At 41.4% G+C, this 20610-nt stretch overlaps 1 protein-coding gene across 1 annotated transcript; it reads right to left on the bottom strand.

Annotated features, from left to right (window-relative positions):
* Positions 1–577: 577 nt before the first annotated feature.
* Positions 578–19397, bottom strand: MYL7 (myosin light chain 7). Its single transcript, XM_068272358.1, has 7 exons — positions 19271–19397; positions 14798–14902; positions 12058–12133; positions 10535–10639; positions 10096–10174; positions 5558–5606; positions 578–689 (listed from the first exon to the last, which is right to left on the bottom strand). Exons 1-7 carry the CDS (start codon positions 19271–19273, stop codon positions 585–587), a joined length of 522 nt encoding a protein of 173 aa, XP_068128459.1. The 5' UTR covers positions 19274–19397; the 3' UTR covers positions 578–584.
* Between the last annotated feature and the right edge of the window lie 1213 nt (positions 19398–20610).

Consider the following 20610-nt stretch of genomic DNA (forward strand, 5'->3'; position numbering starts at 1 on the left):
ATGTTGGATTATTATGGCTCTGTACAAATTAACAAACTGACACATCATTGCATTCCAGCGGATCTGGAGGTGTGTTTAGCTTCTAAGGGTACAATGGTTAATTTGCATATATTCAGCAGTGATGCCCTGGGAGGCATCTCAGGCTCACTCCAACCTGAATTATCGCAAATTCTTTCTGTTTTAAGAAAGCAAACTCTTGTTTTCCTTAGTATCTTAGTAAGGGGGCTTTTAGGACCATTGTAGCCCCTCACATACTCCCATGAGTTCTGGTTCACCATGAGCTTGCTGGTTAGTATGTACCTCTCGGGGTTACAAGCCCTACTCCATAGAGCCAAATTAATCCATGCCATGCACTGATGACGATCAAAGAATCCAAAATACTCTGTATGCATGTTGGCTCTCTACAAATTAACAAGCTGAGTCAGCTGACACATCATTGCATTCCAGCGGTTCTGGAGGTGTGTTTAGCCTCTAAGGGCAACAATGGTTAATTTATTAGTGTATGTAAAATGTAAAAAACAACAGGATTATGTTATAGAAAATAAGTTTTTATTTCAGACAGCACTGTCCAGTCCTAATCAGTTTCATGATTCCTCCTTCTCATCCCCGTGTGTGATTATGTAACACAGCGACTTGTAGTCAATATTACCAGCCACGTCAATTGGTGTTACAGCAAACATCCGTTCAACCTGAAAGAAGCATAAAAAGGTGACATTGGAGGAATGATTACATGTATCTCTACACACTGATGGCATGATAAAAACAACAGGGTTTATATGGAGCATTGAGGTTGATTTGGTTACTTGTGAACAGGGTTGTTGCTAGGATCCTATGAGATCCAGGGCACTTTTGGGAACTCCAGAGGAAAATGGGTGTGGCCATGCACCAGAATGTGGGTGTGTTCATGGGTGGAGCAAGATTTACATGAACTTAACAGTGGTCTAAGTAGGCCTGCCCAGAAAAATGTTGGATGAAGCCCCCCTCTCCATTAATAAAAAAAAGGCATGCTGGGTGCTGTGTGGTTCCATACTGGATGTTGTGGTGCCATGCTGGGCGCTGTGGTGCCTCTATGGGGCATACTGGATGATGTGGTGCCTCTATGGGGCATGCTGGGTGTTGTGGTGACATGCTGGAAGCTGTGGTGCCTCTATGGGGCATACTAGGTGCTGTAGTGCGTCTATGGGGCATGCTGGGTGTTGTGGTGCCATGCTGGGGAGTGTGGTGCCTCTATGGGGCATGCTGGGTGTTGTGGTGCCATGATGGGGGCTGTGGTGCCTCTATGGGGCATACTGGGTGATGTGGTGCCTCTATGGGGCATGCTGGGTGTTGTGGTGACATGCTGGGGGCTGTGGTGCCTCTATGGGGCATACTAGGTGCTGTAGTGCGTCTATGGGGCATGCTGGGTGTTGTGGTGCCATGCTGGGGAGTGTGGTGCCTCTATGGGGCATGCTGGGTGTTGTGGTGCCATGCTGGGGGCTGTGGTGCCTCTATGGGGCATACTGGGTGCTGTGGTGCCTCTATGGGGCATGCTGGGTGTTGTGGTGACATGCTGGAAGCTGTGGTGCCTGGAGCCCCCATAGGGAGCATGCATCTTTGTGTGTGTCCTCACTGTTCCTCCCCCTGACCCAGCAGAGTAGCACAGCAGATGGAACTACTCATCTCCTCCATCCGCTCTCCAAGTCTGGAGAGATCCTCTGTAGCTGGCAATTCTCACCCCCAGCATCCGAGAATCAGACAATAGGAGCTCTAATGTCTGATTCCTTCTCAGACACTAAGGGGAGAAGGCCAGAAAAGATGTCTGCAGAATCTGGAGATCAAGCGCCCAGAGATGAGTACTGCTGCCCCCTGTCTGGGGGACATCCGGGAAACCCCTCAATATAGATCCGTGCACGTACCACTGATCTTTATGGCTAGCAACACCCCTACTTGTGAATTCAGCAAAGACTACATAATTAAACTTTAAAGGATTACAGAGGTGAAAATAAACTGATGAGATAAACAATTGTATCTACAGTGGCTTGCGAAAGTATTCGGCCCCCTTGAAATTTTCCACATTTTGTCACATTACTGCCACAAACATGAATCAATTTTATTGGAATTCCCAGTGAAAGACCAATACAAAGCGGTGTACACGTGGGAAGTGGAACAAAAATCATACATGATTCCAAACATTTTTTACAAATCAATAACTGCAAAGTGGGGTGTGCGTAATTATTCAGCCCACTTTGGTCTGAGTGCAGTCAGTTGCCATAGACATTGCCTGATGAGTGCTAATGACTAAATAGAGTGCACCTGTGTGTAAGCTAATGTCAGTACAAATACAGCTGCTCTGTGAAGGCCTTAGAGGTTGTCTAAGAGAATATTGGGAGCAACAACACCATGAAGTCCAAAGAACACACCAGACAGGTCAGGGATAAAGTTATTGAGAAATTTAAAGCAGGCTTAGGCTACAAAAAGATTTCCAAAGCCTTGAACATCCCACGGAGCACTGTTCAAGCAATCATTCAGAAATGGAAGGAGTATGGCACAACTGTAAACCTACCAAGACGAGGCCGTCCACCTAAACTCACATGCCGAACAAGGAGAGTGCTGATCAGAAATGCTGTCAGGAGGCCCATGGTGACTTGGCGAACTGCAAAGATCTACAGCTCAGGTGGGGGATCTGTCCATAGGACAACTATTCGTTCTGCACTGCACAAAGTTGGCCTTTATTGGAAGAGTGGCAAGAAGAAAGCCATTGTTAACAGAAAAGCATAAGAAGTCCCATTTGCAGTTTGCCACAAGCCATGTCCCCCACAGCAAACATGTGGAAGGAGGTGCTCTGGTCGGATGAGACCAAAATGGAACTTTTTGGCCAAAATGCAAAACACTATGTGTGGCAGAAAACTAACACTGCACATCACTCTGAACACACCATCCCCACTGTCAAATATGGTGGTGGCAGCATCAAGCTCTGGGGGTGCTTCTCTTCAGCAGGGACACGGAAGCTGGTCAGAGTTGATGGGAAGATGGATGGAGCCAAATACAGGGCAATCTTGGAAGAAAACCTCTTGGAGTCTGCAAAAGACTTGAGACTGGGCAGAGGTTCACCTTGCAGCAGGACAGCGACCCTAAACATAAAGCCAGGGCAACAATGGAATGGTTTAAAACAAAACATATCCATGTGTTAGAATGGCCCAGTCAAAGTCCAGATCTAAATCCAATTGAGAATCGTTGGCAAGATCTGAAAACTGCTGTTTACAAATGCTGTCCATCTAATCTGACTGAGCTGGAGCTGTTTTGCAAAGAAGAATGGGCAAGGATTTCAGTCTCTAGATGTGCAAAGCTGGTAGAGACATACCCTAAAAGACTGGCAGCTGTAATTGCAGCAAAAGGTGGTTCTACAAAGTATTGACTCAGGAGGCTGAATAATTACGCACACCCCACTTTGCAGTTATTGATTTGTAAAAAATGTTTGGAATTATGTATGATGAAGGATGAAGATAGTCGTATACTATCGAAACATGTCGATGTGAAGGGCTCTAGGAGCATCCACGCAGTGTTTCCACATTCTGCAACAAAAGCACGTACAGCATAAGGTGCATGGTTGCATATGGGAGCTTTGAAAGCAGGAAATCGCATTGGAACGCTGGTTGGAACGCAGGAGCCCGGAAAGGGAAGTTACGTCACTCCCAACTGGCCAATCACCCGGAAAGCTGTGCAGCCGGAGCGCACGGAGCTGTAAGACGCTTACAAACGGACGCCATACCGGGGGAGCAGCGATACGGAAAGAGAGAGGAGTCCTGCTTGCGAGGCTACCGGCCGGAGCCCGCATGTGAAAATTAGAAAAGCTGCAAGACGCGTAAGTGACTGGATGCACAAATGATAGAAAGCGTCCTTTGCGGCAGGTGGATAGACACTCCGAGATAACGGAGGGGACAGCTATAAATATATAGGCGGATTGACCCAATACACTTATCTACAAGGATTTTATTGGAGAACTTTTTATGGGGAATTTTTATTAGAGATTCAGGTGGCTCCATGGTATGCATGACAGTGCGTATGGCATGAATGAAGTTATATTGTTTCACTTATTAAATTTTTTTTTTAGAAAGTATATGCAGAAGGGGATATAGTGGAGAACTTTTGAAGTGACCTTGTATATGAAACCCTTTATGCTTATATGGTTTTAATTCCAAAGGCTAGATATATTTTTTATGTATAGATAAATAAACTATCAATTATAAATTTGGATACGAGCGCTATTCTCTGTTTTTTGTCAGAACTGTCATTATTGTTGCATTGAGCACATCTTGCGATTGGAGGTGTCCTCTGGACTTGTGGCTGACGACCATTACGGCACAGCCTGGACTCACAGCCAAGGACCTGATAGGCCCACGTTACACTCTTTTGATACTCATCACAGTTGAGCATCTGATTGGCGTCTACCTATATGTGGGGATGACAACAACTACTCCTATGTATGTTTATTGGCTGTTATTCGATTGTTCCCAGGACACTGCTCCAACTCAATCAGCCTCCATAGTCTCATAGGACGCCACTCCGTGCCGCCATTCAATCCTGCTGCCTTGCACCGCAAAACAGGTTCCGCCCTACGCGTAGAACACCTTTACCATATGCTTGTTACTTCCAACAGTTTGTAAGTGCAATTCTTTGTTTTTAACCTTTTAATAAATGGAACTTCACTATGATTGCTCCTTTTGAGTCCTAGTGGCTGACTGATTTGAGGTCTGTGAGGGACTCTGCCTTCCTCTGTGCTGCTGATTGAAGGAGATTATACTATCTGTGGATGGTCTTCACCCCCCAAAAGCGATATCCATACCTTTTGTCTTAGAGGTTGCCTGGGTGGGTGCGAGCTAAGTGGGGGGGTCCTGTCGCTCAATAGGTGGCACTTAGATCATTGGGAAAGTGTACTGTTCACAGGTGGATTGTGAAGGGAATATTGATGACTGACAGTACTACCCTATGCAATTTTTTCTGTTTCCATTCGAGGTGTCTGCTCCTAGTGGCCGTGACTGTACATATTAATCTGATCCTTCGATTGAATATTGTTACATCTATTGCAATTGGAGGTTTGTCTTTTTTTTTCCATGGGGGGGGGGGGGGGCTATCACAGTACAATATTCCTACGGATGTCCTTTTGAGGTCCTTTACTCCTGTTTGCTGCTTTAGCTAAGCATTGCCTGTTTTGACTGGTGGTGGAGGCTGTGCATTTAGACTCTCTCTGTATGACAGCTTCTATTAAATGGAAATCTCTGCTGACCCAGGTATCGGAACCTGGGCTAATAAATGAAAGCCACTAGCCAAATGATTAACACAGCTGCTGGCTAACTCACCAGCAGCTAGTGGCTTTCATTTGTCAGCTAGCGTTCACTTCCTGGAGGAGTGGTATTTTGCTTGTTAGGAGCATTTTCCATTTATCTCCAACAATCAGGCAAAGCATCATGGAAACAAGAGTTCAGGAGGCTGGGTTCCTCTGCCCGAAACAATGAATGTATGATTGTTTTGGCAAAGGCAGTGGATGCGTTTGGGGTGTCGTGTAATGGATAGAACTAACCTCGTCTGCCGTAAACTTGTCCGCTTGTGTCATCAGCAGGTGTTTTAACCTGAAAAAGGGGTGCAGATTAAAAAATAGGGTTACATTCTTATGACATGTAGAACATGTATGCTACTTTATCCATGTAACTTAATGAATGTTGTTGATATCATAGATGCACTAAAACTTTTACCTAAAAAAGGCAAAGCGCAGTATTTAAAGGCTAATCAGTGGTGTAGCAATGCATAGGTAGCGACCGCATCGGGGCCCTTGGGCTAGAGGGGTCCCAGGGGGCCCACCCTCAACTGCAGTATTCGCTCTTTATTGGTCCTGTGCTGATAATATTCACTTCTATAGATGCTTTGAATAGTAGTGATCATTAATACTCTGTTTCCCATCCCTTTCTTGCACTTCTGACACTGTGGTTGTCCTTGGCAGGTTTTGGTGCGCCGTATCAATTGCTACATATATCGTGCTTGGGGGGCCCCAATGTAAAACTTGCACCAGGGCCCACAGCTTCATAGCTACGCCATTGAGAATAATACGTGCCATTAATTACACCAAGCATGCATGTCTGCATGAGGATCGCAATGTGGACTGATGATTGTGCCTGACCGTTATCTTAAAGTGAACCTCCGGACTAAAAATCGACTCAGCAGCACTGAAAAGGCTTGGTGTTTCTTTAACAGTTTCACAGCATCAGAACTTTGTTTCTCTTATCCAAGCCCCATTTTTAGCTGCACAGAAGAAAACTGCCTGGGCTTTTTCCCCTGATGCTGTGCAAAGCATGATGGGATTTCTGATGTTGTTGCTTTCGTTCTGCTGTTTTGGTGCAAATTTTTTTTTTTTACATTTTGAATTTGACATGTGAAGCCTAGCGTGTGCAGCTGGGAGGGGTTATCAGGACACAGGACAGTTGGAACTGTGTCTCCTGCTCCTTGTCACCTCCTTTCAACCAAAAAGATGGCAGCCCCCATGACAAAGATGGCAGCCCCCATGAATCACAAACATTTGCCTGTTCTTTTAAAACAGGGTGGGTAAAAAATTACATTACCTATCTACAGTATTCTAATTAACATAACTAATGTAACTTAATGACAGTATGTTTGTTTAGGCTGAAGTGTCCCTTTAAGTTTGGACACATCTTAAGCAACATTATTATTATTATTATTATTATCCATTTCTATGGTGTCAACATCTTCTGCAATGCTTTGCGGAGTACATAGTCTTGTCACTAACTATTCCTCGGAGCGCCTCACAATCTAATCCCCACCATAATCATCATCTATGTACTGTAATCTACACGGTCAGGGGGCAACCAATTAAATTATCAGTATGTTTTCAGGATGTGGGAGGAAACCAGTATGCTCATAAGAAAACCAAATAAACATGAGGAGAGCATGCAAACATGCAAATAGTGTCCAAGCTGAGATTTGAACCTGGGTCCTAGTGCTGCAAGTACTGTCCACAGTCTGGTTTTTAATGCTTTATTAAGTAAAAAAGTAGAAAACTGTTCCTGACATTCCATATATTTAGTGCCTTTGATTAAAGCCAAATGTGATGTAATTTCCTATGCTTTTTTTTCTCCTCTGCATCAATGTTTGTGCACATTGCCCACCCTCCTCCCAGAGGTTACAGACATTCTCAATGAGATCCCTGCACAGGCGGTTTGAAACAAAGCACACAGGAATTTCTGAGCTATAGAGATCTGGTTTTAGGAGCAGCTTATCTTATCAGCCACTTCACACCAGCAGCTGTGTAAGCCACTTCACCTGTCCCTGCAATGGCAAGATTAAGAGGTAGGGGACCTAGGTATAGTATACTGTATAACTTAAAGGGGCACTATAGCGGAAAATTTTAAAATTTAAAATATATACAAACATAGACAAATAAGAAGTACATTTTTCCAGAGTAAAATGAGCAACAAATTACTTTTCTCCTATGTTGCTATCACTTACAGTAGGTAGTAGAAATCTGACAGAAGCGACAGGTTTTGGACTAGTCCATCTCTGCATAGGGGATTCTCTGCAAGGCTTTTATTCTTTATAAATATTTTCTCTAAAAAGGGTTTATAGATTGATGCTAGCCAGCTTTCCTGCTTGCTACACAGTTTTTTGGCAGTTGGACAGAACAACTGCCATACACTAAGTGCTTTTGAAAAGAAATAAATCCCTGAGAATCCCCCCATGAAAGGGGTGGACTAGTCCAAAACCTGTCGCTTCTGTCAGATTCCTACTATCTACTGTAAGTGACAGCAACATAGGAGAAAAGTAATTTATGGCTAATTTTACTCTGGAAAAACGTACTTCTTATTTGTTTATGTTTGCACTTATTTAAAATTTTTCACCATAATGCCCCTTTAAGGTACATACACACGTCTGATTTTTCCAAATGACCGGTCATTTGGACCGGTGATTTGGAAAAATCAGACATGTGGATGTACCTTTATACTAATGTAATCCTTATAAATAAGGATATAATACTGGAAATACACCATACATTTTTACCCCCGATAGATGGATTCGATAGATAATTTCCGACATGTCCGATATTCCTTCCGATCGTTTTTTGAGCAGAAGATAAGAGAATTGAGCGCAGAATCAAGCGGAGAATCGAGCAGAAAAAACATTCGGGTGGAAAATCGAGCGGAAAAACATATTGTGTGTAGCCAGCATAAGGAAGAGCCATATAGATGCAAGTTTAGTAAACAAATTACAGTGGTGCTCAAAATTTTGATTCTTGCAGTATAATACCACTTAAAAGCAATCAGGGATCCAAATGCAGCCAAACAGGACAGACTGCAAAAATGCAATATGAGCGAAACACAATTATGACATAAATTTTTACTAACATTGCTTTATATGAACTCTATCAAAATTCAAACCTTTAGGTAACCACTTCACAACTGAGGGGTTTTACCCCTTAAGCACCAGAACAATTTTCACCTTTCAGCACTCCTTCCATTCATTCATCTATAACTTTATCATTACTTATCGCAATTAAATGAACTATAGCTTGTTTTTTTCGCCACCAATTAGGCTTTCTTTAGGTGGGACATTTTGCCAAGAATCATTTTATTCTAAATGTGTTTTAATGGGAAAATAGGAAAAAAATGTGGGAAAAAATTATTTTTCAGTTTTTGGCCATTATAGTTTTTAAATAATGCATGCTACTGTAATTAAAATCCATGAAATTTATTTGCCCATTTGTCCCGGTTATTACACCATTTAAATTATGTCCCTATCACAATGTTTGGTGCCAATATTTTATTTGGAAATAAAGGTGCATTTTTTTCAGTTTTGCGCCCATCCCTAATTACAAGCCCATAGTTTATAAAGTAACAGTGTTATACCCTCTTGACATAAATATTTAAAGAGTTCAGTCCCTAAGGTATTTATGTATTATTATTTTTTTTGTAGTTTTTTTTCTTTTTATTACAAAAAAAATAATAATAATTGGAGAGTGTGGGAGGTAATGAGTTAATTTATAATATAAAACTATATATTTATATATGAAAAATGTTTTTGGATATAGTTTTACTATTTGGCCACAAGATGGCCACAGTAATTTTTTGTTTATGTGACCAGTAAGCGTAGGAAGTACGCTTACAGGAAGTTCATTGAGGCTGGGAAACTTTTTTTTTACAATGATCACGCAGCTTCTCACGGAAGCATGCCGATCATTGCTGCGGGGAGTTGGATCAACGAACGGGAACAGTTTTCCCGTTCATTGATCTGCAGGCGAGCGGCCGGCGGCGTGCGGGAGCGCCCGAACGCGAGGTCAGTGGCGGGGGGGGGGGGGGGGTGCGTGTATCTACGCTCCTGGTGAGGAAAGGATGTTAAAAGGAGCGTAGATACACGCTACCGTGGTGGTAAAGTACTTAAGATGCGTTTAGAGTACTTCAGAATGGCAGCAATGAATAAAAAATATTAAAACCCCTGTGTCCCTGCGTCCTCCTGTGTCCTTATGTCCGTGCTTCCAGAACTGACAGTTTGCTGTCTGTGAACCTCATTGCATTGTGGGAAATAACAGCTTTTTCCAACTGCCAAGCAAGCAACATCTCCCTGTGTGCATATTCTTTGGACAGCAGTGGGACGCGTCTGTGTGCGCGTATTTGGAGGGGGCTAACGGCCATGGCCTAGCACCCGTTTTTAATGGGCTGGCCTTTTTACTTGTAAAAAAAATAATTGTAGTGTATACAAGCCCTAAATCAGTCCTTGTGGCTGAAGATGGGGGTGCTACCCACAAGTTGAGTGCTGAGCAGATGTGTCGCTAGCCTACATTCTGTTGCAATGAAGGGAAGAGGAGGGATAACAGCACAGAGTGGCTTTAAGCAAGTGGGTTAGTAGGGGAAAAATCAGTGTGGCCCTGCTTCTAGCCATAACAATCTGGCACTCTGGATCTCTGAGCCATGCAGTGAGGCCACCATACACATGCTCGATTCTCGGCAGAAATGGCCTCAATCCACCACCTCAGTCAAAAACCATCTACCGCGTGTACAAGGATTTAGACTGATATTCCAATAAGCATTAGCATCGTACAGTGTTCAGTACACTTACTCGTCCTTGTGGATATTGCCTGTTGCGTTTGGGTCCAGAAGTTTGAAAGCACCGAGTATGGAATCTTCAGGGTCAGTACCTAGAATAGAAATGGACAGAAAGTATGTCCTACATCTGGTCACCGAGAACACACTACAGAATACCCAGCTAGCTTCCATTCACACTGTAGCGTTTTACTAGCAATTTCAGCAGCTTTTTCAATCGCTGGCAATTGTTAGCATTTTGAAAAACGTACTGCAATGTAATGTGTATGGCAGTGCTCATACAGCGATTTGCAATTTGCTGAATTAAGTAATTTTGGAGCGATTGGGTTTCAGTGTTATAGTTTTACAAAATGCAATCAATCCAAAATCACTTAAAAATACAGTGGCCACTGAGTTGTTAGGTTTGCTGTGGTCATTATACGGTTATGTGTCTGAAATGGTCATTCTTGACTCACCATTAAGCTTCTCCCCAAACAGTGTGAGGAACACAGTGAAGTTGATAGGTCCTTTCCCTTCCTTCAGCATTTCGTCCAGCTCTTCGTCATTCACATTCATTTTTCCTGGTAGAGAAAAACAGACCCCTGAGTTATACAGGAGGGGTGGTGGAATGGGCGGTTGGTTAGGAGTAGATTATGTAGCTCTAGGCAGAGATGGATTATGTAATGGGGCCCTAGGCAAAGTAGCAGATTCGGGCCCCCTTGTGGTTCTTTTGAATAAGCTGAAGTGGAAAGTGGTCAGAGATGGTGGCAGGTGGGCCCCTTGACATCCATTAGGTCCCAGGCACCTGCCTAGGTTACCTGGTGAATAATCCCGCTCTGGCTGTAGGTGATGGATTCCTACCTAGTTTGAAGTTTTGCTCTACCTGTTACACCAGGGGTGATGATACTCTTTCAGATGCATTCTTTGTAGTATGGCATTAAGGAAATATAGACTACCCAGATAGCTCAGGGTGACCCAGAACCACCAGGAGGGCTAGAAGAGACCGAAAAACCCTTCTACTAAAGAAATAAGAAATCTTTAGTTGAGGGAAATATCATCTGCCAGAAACAGATGTATCAGTGTTGCATGAAGGGTACCTTCATGCTACCATAAAACATCTTCAAAGCTTTAATTCCACTTTCCTATTTTATTGCAAATAATAAAAAATGTATATTAATTAGCAATGAACAAATAAATATGGACAATAAATATACAAAAAATTCATGCCTGGAAAGATTTAGTAGCGCTTTATTGCCAGTACAGTGGGGATTCCTTCCCCAGCTCAGAGCAGATCACCTGACCTAGCCCAGAAGCCCACGACTGGCAGAGGCTGGTGGCGACTGACCAGATTACAGGGAGTCGTAGCACCAGAATGAAGGAGCCGAAGAGGATGGCGAAGGAAGCCACGGTGCTCATGGGCTGGAGGAAGCCCCAGGTAAGTATAAATAAGGGCCAGTGTACCATCTCAGGTAGACTTTAAAGCTGTAGCTATAGTGTTAGCCTCAAAGAGGTAACTTCTCATAACAGAGGAGATTAGCATAGTCAGCCTTGTGTTCACAGTAAAAACTGCCCGCCCACCGACTTCCTTATGTGGGTGGAGATAAGATGTGGGAGGAGTTTGGACAAGACACAGACTGCTGTTCAGTATATCCGGCTAAATTCTTACACAAAATCCGTTTTACAAACCCAGCAAACAAGGTGATAAATAATGAATACAAAAATGGCTTACCGGTATATGCAATGTACAATACTTTGTGCAATGCAAATCATGATGTATTCCTGACAATATGCATTAAAGAACACAAGCCTGAGCTCAGGCTTTAATAGAAAAGCTTTATATTGTATGATAAAACATATCTGCTTTTAATCCATATACAGTGCTAATATTTATAGAAAATTGATCCAGGTAGATGTTGTGAGTAAATTCAATGCTGCAGCGTGTAGCTTTTTGGCCACGTAACTGAACAGAGGATGTACTATAAACAGTGATGTGGCTCACCTAGCTGCATATAGGTCTCTTTCAAGTCAGATTTGCTTATAATGCCATCACGGTTTTGGTCTATGCAGCTGAATGCCTAGAAATAATGAAAAAGGGGGAAAGTTAGTTTTTATATTACTGGCAAAATGGATGCCTGTGGTGTTTGCAGTTTAAACTTGTAATGGTGGAAACATGCTCTCTAAGGCCACATACACACATCAGGCCACATACACACATCAGACCATAGTCTTTGGAAAATGAAAGATCACAGACCAATCTTACCACCCTTCATGTAGTATGAGAGCCCTACTCTACACAGTCTATTCTATGGAGCTGAACTCCACATCAGAAAAAAATCTTTGCAAGATGCTGCACATACAGATGGGGGGGCAGCACGGTGGCGGAGTGGTTAGCGCTCTCGCTTTGCAACGCTGGGTCGCCGGTTCGAATCCCAGCCAGGTCAACATCTGCAAGGAGTTTGTATGTTCTCCCCGTGTCTGCGTGGGTTTCCTCCGGGTACTCCGGTTTCCTCCCACATCCCAAAAACATACAGATAAGTTAAGTGGCTTTGCCCTAAATTGGCCCTAGACTACAATACATACACTACACAATACATACATAGACATATGACTATGGTAGGGATTAGATTGTGAGCTCTTCTGAGGGACAGTTAGTGACAAGACAATATGCTCTGTACAGCGCTGCGGAAGATGTCGGTGCTATATAAATACTAAATAATAATAATAATAAAAGATGCTGTAGACATTCAAAAGATCAGTTCCTGCAAAAGATCCGTTCCTGCAAAATGCATTCATAGTCTATGAGATCTGCAGATCCTCATACACACCATGTTTAACAGACATTCATCTGCAGATCAGATCCACCAGGATGGATTTTCAGATCTGTAGATGATTGTCTGATCTGCAGATGAATGTCAGTTAAACAAGGTGTGTATGAGGATCTGCAGATCTCATAGACTGTGAATGCAATTTGCAGGAACAGATCTTTGGCAGGAACAGATCTTTTGCAGATCCTGATCTTTTGTGTCTGTACAGCATCTTTGTGTGCAGCAGCTTGCAAAGATTTTTTTCTGCTGGGGGAGTTCAGCTCAATAGAAAAGACTGTGTAGAGTATGGCTCTCATACTACATGAAGGGTGGTAAGATTGGTCTGTGATCTTTCATTTTCCAAAGACTATAGTCTGATGTGTGTATGAGCCTTAAGGATCATAAAAAAGCATGGCAGGAATACACAATCCCTCACAAATTGGGTTTAAAAGTGTGAATAATACAAAGAATGATAACATTTTATTTTTTAAACTATATTAAAGGGAATCTGAAGTGAAAATAAACATGATATAATGATTTGTATGTGTATTACAGCTAAGAAATAAAACAGTAAAAGCAGGGACATGAGTCTAATATTGTTTCCAGTACAGGAAGAGTTAATGAAGAAACTCCAGTTATCTATGCCTATGCAAAAGAGCCAATGATCTCTACAAGTTTCAAAGCAGCAGAGTCTTCTGAAGCTTATTATCTCAAGTGTCTGGCACTGTATTTTTTTTTCCTGCAGAGAAAAGTTCAAAAGTTCACTAGCCTGCTCTGTAAAAGCATTTAGAATGCTGAGTAGTGTGTAAACTGCAAATATTAGAGAATAATGCAATTTTATTAAAAAAAAACTATATAAATGAAAATAAAATATGAGAAGATTTTCTTTGCTACTAATATTCTAATAATTATCCGTACTACACAACCAATTCATTATATCTTAATTTTTTTTAGCTTCAGTGTCTCTTTAAAGAGGTTCTGTAGCGCATTATAAAAACAAAAACTGTCAATTACCTGGGGCTTCTACCAGCCCCCTGCAGATATTCTGTCCCGTGCCGTCACTCAGGAATCCTCCATTCCCTGCCGCGGGTCACATCCAATTATTCGTCTAACTAGACAAATGTCACTGCGACTGACCTCACTGTCGCTCGTGTCTCCGGAAGCTTACTGCGCAGGTGCAGTGTGAGAACATTTTGTACTGCGCCTGCGCAGTAAGCTCCCAGAGACACGAGCGGGCGAGGATGCTTACAGCCATGGCCACGCAGCCACAGTGACATTCATTTAGTTAGATAAATAATTGGATGTTACTTGCAGCAGGGAACAGAGGATTCTTGAGTGACGGCGCGGGACAGAATATCTGCAGGGGGCCGGTAGAAGCCCCAGGTAAGTGACAGTTTTTGTTTTTATAATGCGCTACAGAACCTCTTTAAGAATGTATGAAATGTACAAATCCATGATAAAAAAAACTTGCATACAATAAGAATGTCACCCATTTCCTATGTACTGTATTTCTAGAATTGGGCTGCAGAGAGTTACAGAGAGAGCGAGGTGAATAGAAACATTTGCCTGACGCACGTTTCACTGCTCTCAGCCTGCTTCCTCAGCAGGTATAAATATATATAGTGACACAATATGTTGTATTTGTAAACTAAGCAAACCAATCCTACTTATGAACCACATGCCCCCGGGTATTACACTGACGTGGCCCTACAGGGAGCACTCATTACTTATGGCTAAGCTTCAGCAGCCACTTAAATGTGCAAACACTTTATTGTAAGATAGAATTCAACAAACATCACAACACGGCTATGGAGCCATTTTTGAAATATTCCATAAAGATTACCAGTCAAAAAACCCCTAATGTATGCTGCCTGCACATGTTAATTTGAATGGGGTTTTAGTGCATATACCCCAATGGGGACATATTTTTCTTACCTCTTTAAACTCTTGGATCTGCGATTGCTCAAACATTGAGAAGACATTAGATGATCCTCGCTGGACTCGTTTTGCTTGAGCTTTGCCTTGAGCTTTTCTGCTGGCCTTAAAGTATGGAAAGTTTATGTAAATGAGAAACAACATATCTTAACATTTTAGATGAAACTGTCAACAATTTCTACTTGCATGCAGATTTCATGCAAATCCTATTCTGCTTGAGAATGGACCAATCAGATTCACTTTCTGATGAAAATAACCATCTCTAATTACCTACCATAATCATAATCAAATGGCTTTACCACTGTCTAAAGGTGGCTACACACATTTTTATGCATTATTACAGTATATGAAAAAACATCTATCAATATCTCATAGCATCATCTTTCTCTGTTTAGCATTACAATCAGTTACCACTGAACTCCACATTGCTACTTAAAACTTAATTTGGCACACCTTTTCCTGTAATAACTCATTGATATTTTAATTAAATAAATTATTATGAATTTAAATAAATAAATAAATAAATAAACCAAGCACAATTCAGGTACATTTAATTATTATTCTACCTAACAATCACTTTTCCATCCATATTATTTTCACTTTATATACCATTCGATTTACATCTTTTTTTTATAGATAAATATACAGTACATACCGTATACTCTTTCATGTTTCTATCCTTTTTGTTGTTTATACAAACAATAAATAGTTTCCTATGTACTGAATAGTTATATACAATTTATTCTGGTTGAATATAATTTAACAAGCTATCGCACACCATACAATTCTTGGTAAAGTTGGTCTGAATTTTTCACCCCATCCAATCTCAAAAAAAATTGAAAAAATTTAAATTCAACTAAATTTCTACGTTGAATAAAATGAAGAAAAACTTGATTTTTGTGTACAACTGATGGTTTCATCGAATGTCGGTAGAGTCGAACAGAAAATTTGTAACATGTTGCCGCTGACAAAATTTGGGGTCAACCAATGAATTAATCAGTATGTTTTTGGGATGTAGGAGGAAACTGGAATGCCTGAAGGAAACCCACACAAATATAGAGAGAAAATACAACTGGGAATTGAATCCTTCAGTGGTCCCTTACTTTCTTTGAACTCATGGGGGTGATATTTTTGTCACTTTACTTGCAGTTTTCAACCCCCTTTCCTCTAGAAAGTAAGCTCATGCGGGCAGGACTCTTTCTTCATTATTTTTGTTGAAATAGCTCTACCAAAGTGTGTACCGGAACTGTCACATATTATTATACCTTGTCTTATTTATATGCTATATGTATTACTCTAACTGTATTAATGGACATTCCTATTGCATAGATCTGCCCTGTTCTATCTATCTATCTATCTATCTATCTATCTATCTATCTATCTATCTATCTATCGCACCCCTCCCACTGACTGAATTGACGTAATTGGTCTCTAAAGCTGGCCACTAACGGTCCAATTTCTAGCGAAAAATCGTTCGAGCGATCAGAAATTCTGATCGGATTGGTTGTAAATAATCTTCATTGGTGGACACAATCGATTATGAACGAGTGAAAAAAATGTCGCCCGAATGAATTCGTCGAACGAAAATTTGGATTTTCCTGGTGGTCGTGATAGATAGTAAGAAATGATTGGTTAGTTGATGGTGTAGTGAACGATTTTTCGTCCGATCAGAATTTCTGATCGCTCGAATGATTTTTCGCTAGAAATTGGATCGTTAGTGGCCAGCTTAAGACCATTCCTCCATAAGTTGATCATGTACACTTGTACCTGTTTCCTTGTATGACCTAGTGCTGTCTGTCACCCCTATGTATCATTGTCTGTAGCCCTATTTATTGTCCAGAGCTGTGTAAAATGTTGGCGCTTTACAAATGAACTAAAAAAAACAATTTTTAAAAAGGCATTGCTTGAGGTTTTACTTTTTCTCCTGAATTTTCTCCTAGGTGAAATGTTCACACCTGGGGCCTGATGCACAAAGCGGTGCTAACAGTTAGCACGCTGGTGAAAAGCCCTTTATCACGCCTAAACTCAGTTTAGGCATGATAAGTTTAGGGCCCATATGCAATTCTCTTTTTCACCTGAGTTTTCTCCCAGGAGATAATTTTTCATCTTTGATCTTAAATAACTTTCCAGTACTTTTCAACTAAAAAAGTACCAAAAAGTTGGTAAAAAAAAGTACTACTAAAATTATTTTGAGCATATTCTTGCCTTCTGGGGGATTAAAATGCATTTTATTGACAAGTTTAAAAATATCACCTAGGAGAAAACTCAGGTGAAAAAGTAAATTACATATGGCCCCTAGGGGATAATTTTTCAACTTCTTTTAAAAACAACTTTTCAGCACTTTGCATTTGAAAAAGTACCAAAAGTTGGCTTGAAAGTACTATCAAAATTATTCTGAGTATTTTGTGACTTGTGAGCCCTGGAGTGAGTTGTTTGCACCTGTCCTCCCCCGCCCCCCCCCTCTGGAGTGTTGTGTGTGAGCCAGCCCTGATCTCTAAAGCTTGGGGTGGCCCATGCTTCACTCCTTTCTCATGTGGTGCCCCCAAGTTAATGCGCATGTAGCAGAATGCAATGGACATTAAGGTAAGTACCTGTCTTTAATATTGGGAGGTTGGAGCGGACGGCTCCCCCCGGCGCTGGCCACGCTTGGGGGGGTCGCCTGCGCCACCCAGCCTCCCCCTCCGGGGTGCTTCTGTGGTTCCCAGGCGGTGAGAGTGCCTGGGACCCTGCGGTCCCCCGGTTGTATGGGGGCATTGGGAAGCCTCCCCGTGGCGCTCCTGGATAGTGCTAATGTGGCATGAACTAATTCCCGCAGGGCGACCGCTTGCGGTATTCGTTTTTTGACCCTGCATAGTTTGGCGTGCGAAAGCAAATGCGTATTTGCATGAGCATTGCCTCATGAATAGCCAATTGAGCCAGATTTGCAGAGCCAGACTTGCTAGGGTTAAAACTTGGTGTTAGAGCACGCTAAAATTTTCCTCAGGTAAGCACGTATTTTGTGACTTGTTGGTGGCTTAAAATACATTTTATTGACAAGATGTACACATATCACCTAGGAGAAAACTCAAGAGAAAACGTGAATTGCATATGGGCCAAGGTGTGATAAGTTTAGGTGTGATAAGTTTAGGCGTGATAACTATAGCACCAACTGAGTTAGCACCGCAGTGCACAGCTGATCAAAAGTTTTGCGCTAGCAAAGTCTGGTGAACTTTGCATAGAGTTTAACGGCGCTGCTTTGCGTGCGGGACTTTGCGTGCGATCTAAACGTATCTAAACTTATCATGCCTAAACTTATCACGCCTAAACTTATCACGCCTAAACTTATCACGCCTAAACTGGCTTTTCACCAGCGTGGTGCAATGGTTATCACGCCTAAAGTCTCTAACTGAGTTAGCACCGCTTTGTGAATCGAGCCCCTTGTCATAAAAAGCCTTTTAAACCCCCAGCAAGCAAGAAAATACTTAATTTAAAAATAATATAAAAATAATCTCTTAAGAGATAACTCAGGAGAAAAAGGGAATTGCATATGGGCCCCTGGCCCTTATTTAACTTTTTCTTTCAACTAAGTTTTCTCCTAGGTGATATTTTCAGACCTTATCAATATTCATCAATATAATATTTTAGCACGTTAGCAAAGTGCTGAAAAGTTATTTTAAAAAGAAGTTGAAAAATGATCATCCTAGGTGATATTCTGACACCTTGTCATAAAATGCTTTTAAATCACCAGCAAGCAAGAAAATACTCAAAATAATTTTGATAGTACTCTTTTGGGTACTTTTTTAATTGTAAAATACTGAAAAGTTATTTTAAAGAGAATATGAAAATTATCTTCTAGGACAAAACTCAGGACAAAAAGTTAATTGGATATGAATTGCATAATTGCCTTTGGCCCATATGCAATTACCTTTTTTTCATGAGTTTCTTCTAAGCCATATTTTCAAATCTTTTCAATAAAATCCATTTAAACCGCTAGTAAGCAAGAAAATACTCAAAATAATTTTGGTTGTACCTTTTCACCTACTTTTTGGTACATTTTCAATGGCAAAGTGCTGAGAATTATTTTAAATACAAGATGAATAAGTATCTCCAAGGAGAGAACATAGGAGGAGAAGTGAATTGCATACGGTCCTCTGGCCCATATGCAATTCCCTTTTTCACCTGAGTTTTCTCCTAGGAGATAATTTTTCATGTTCTATTTAAAATAACTTTCCAGTACTTCTCAAATGAAATAGTACTGAAAAGTAGGTGAAAAAGTACTGTCAAAATAATTTTGAGTATTTTCTTGCTTTCTGGTGGCTTAAAAGGGATTTTATTGAGAAGTTTAACTCAGGTGAAACTCAGGTGAAAAAGTGAATTGCATATGGGCCTCTGTCTCTTACATTCCACTGAACTAAGCAAAACATCTGTGTGAGCATGACCAGTCTTTTATACATACATATGTAAGGTATATGCAGTATATAATGTCTTCCTTACCATTTCTGATGTCTTTGTGTGGCTCCTTGTCCTCCGCTCACAAACCCCCCACTTTTTATACTGCTCTTTATCTGAACTCCTGTTAAAATAGCAGCATGTCTGAGGCACAGGACCAAAGATGGCTGGACTGAGCTGGTGGGAGATAAGAGCTTAAGTGTTCAGATTCCACTCCCGGCAGCTAATACAGGCCTTTACTGATGTCCTGCAAAAGACAAAACCCCCTGAATACTTTACACCAGCATTTTATACCTACTCACAGTGTCTCCGAATGTGTCATACCAATAGCTTTCATTCCCAGTAAGAATCTCCCGAGATGTCACAGTAATGTGGCTGACTTATTTTTGTAGTTCTGTCTTCCCTGGGGACAGGTGTTCCTCCAGGGAAATACCTGCTGTGAGTTAGCAATTGGTTCAATTATAATAACTGATCTATGAGGTCACTATAGTTGGTTCTTTGGTAGCATCTACGGCAGTCCTAAATAATGTAGGTGAGGAAGGAATGAGATGAAGAATGAGGCAGATAGAAACAAGGGCGATAATGATGCATTTAGTGAAATGTGATCTTGCGTTTAGCTTTTATTTAAATTTTAATGTGCTGTAATTTTTACATCCCATATAATGTCTCCCTAACACCTGTACAGTGGAACCTTGGTTTTCGAGCATAATTAGTTCCGGAGAAATGTTTTTAATCCAAAGCACTCTTATATCAAAGCGAATTTTCCCATAAGGATTCATGGAAACTCAGTTGATTTGTTCCACAATCCAAAAACATTGATAGAAAAATACTTTTTTTTACAAAGTACTGCACTGTATAAAGTAAAAATGTAAAAAAGACTTTCACTACAACTATCATTGCTATCTGTTGGCTCGCCCCAACCTTTTTTTTTTTTCATGTGGTTTTAACAAGAACCTTATCCATTGACATTTATTTTTGCCTACTTTCGAAGATTTCATGCAAATGTGACATTTTACAGTCCTTACACTCAGATTAACTACTTAACGACTGCTCAAAGCCAATTGGCGTGAGCAATGTGGCAGCCCCAGGAGCACTCCACGCCGATTGGCTTGAAGTGCTAGGGGTGGAGATTGCGGGAGCGCCTATCTCTGCATGAATGACAGAGCTCCCCTCCGCCATCAGTCTCCCAGCGGCTATCACCGATAGGAGACTGTAACCGCCGTCTATTTACTATGTACAGCACTGCGATCTAAGGCAGCACTGTTCCGGGGACAGCCGTGTGACACGGCTGTCCCCCTGGGAGGCTGAAGCCTATGACAGCCGATCGCGCTGATTGGCTAGCGGGGGTAGGGAGGGAGAGTGGAATTACAAAAATAATAAACATT

The sequence above is a fragment of the Hyperolius riggenbachi genome, chromosome 3 (assembly GCF_040937935.1).
Source record: "Hyperolius riggenbachi isolate aHypRig1 chromosome 3, aHypRig1.pri, whole genome shotgun sequence".
NCBI classification, from domain to species: domain Eukaryota; kingdom Metazoa; phylum Chordata; class Amphibia; order Anura; family Hyperoliidae; genus Hyperolius; species Hyperolius riggenbachi.

Coding starts and splice junctions, on each gene's coding strand:
- MYL7 (XM_068272358.1), bottom strand. Junction 10,640..12,057: donor AGAGACCTATATGCAGCTAG/GTGAGCCACATC, acceptor TTTCTCTACCAG/GAAAAATGAATGTGAATGAC. Junction 10,175..10,534: donor GTTTGGGGAGAAGCTTAATG/GTGAGTCAAGAA, acceptor TTTCTATTCTAG/GTACTGACCCTGAAGATTCC.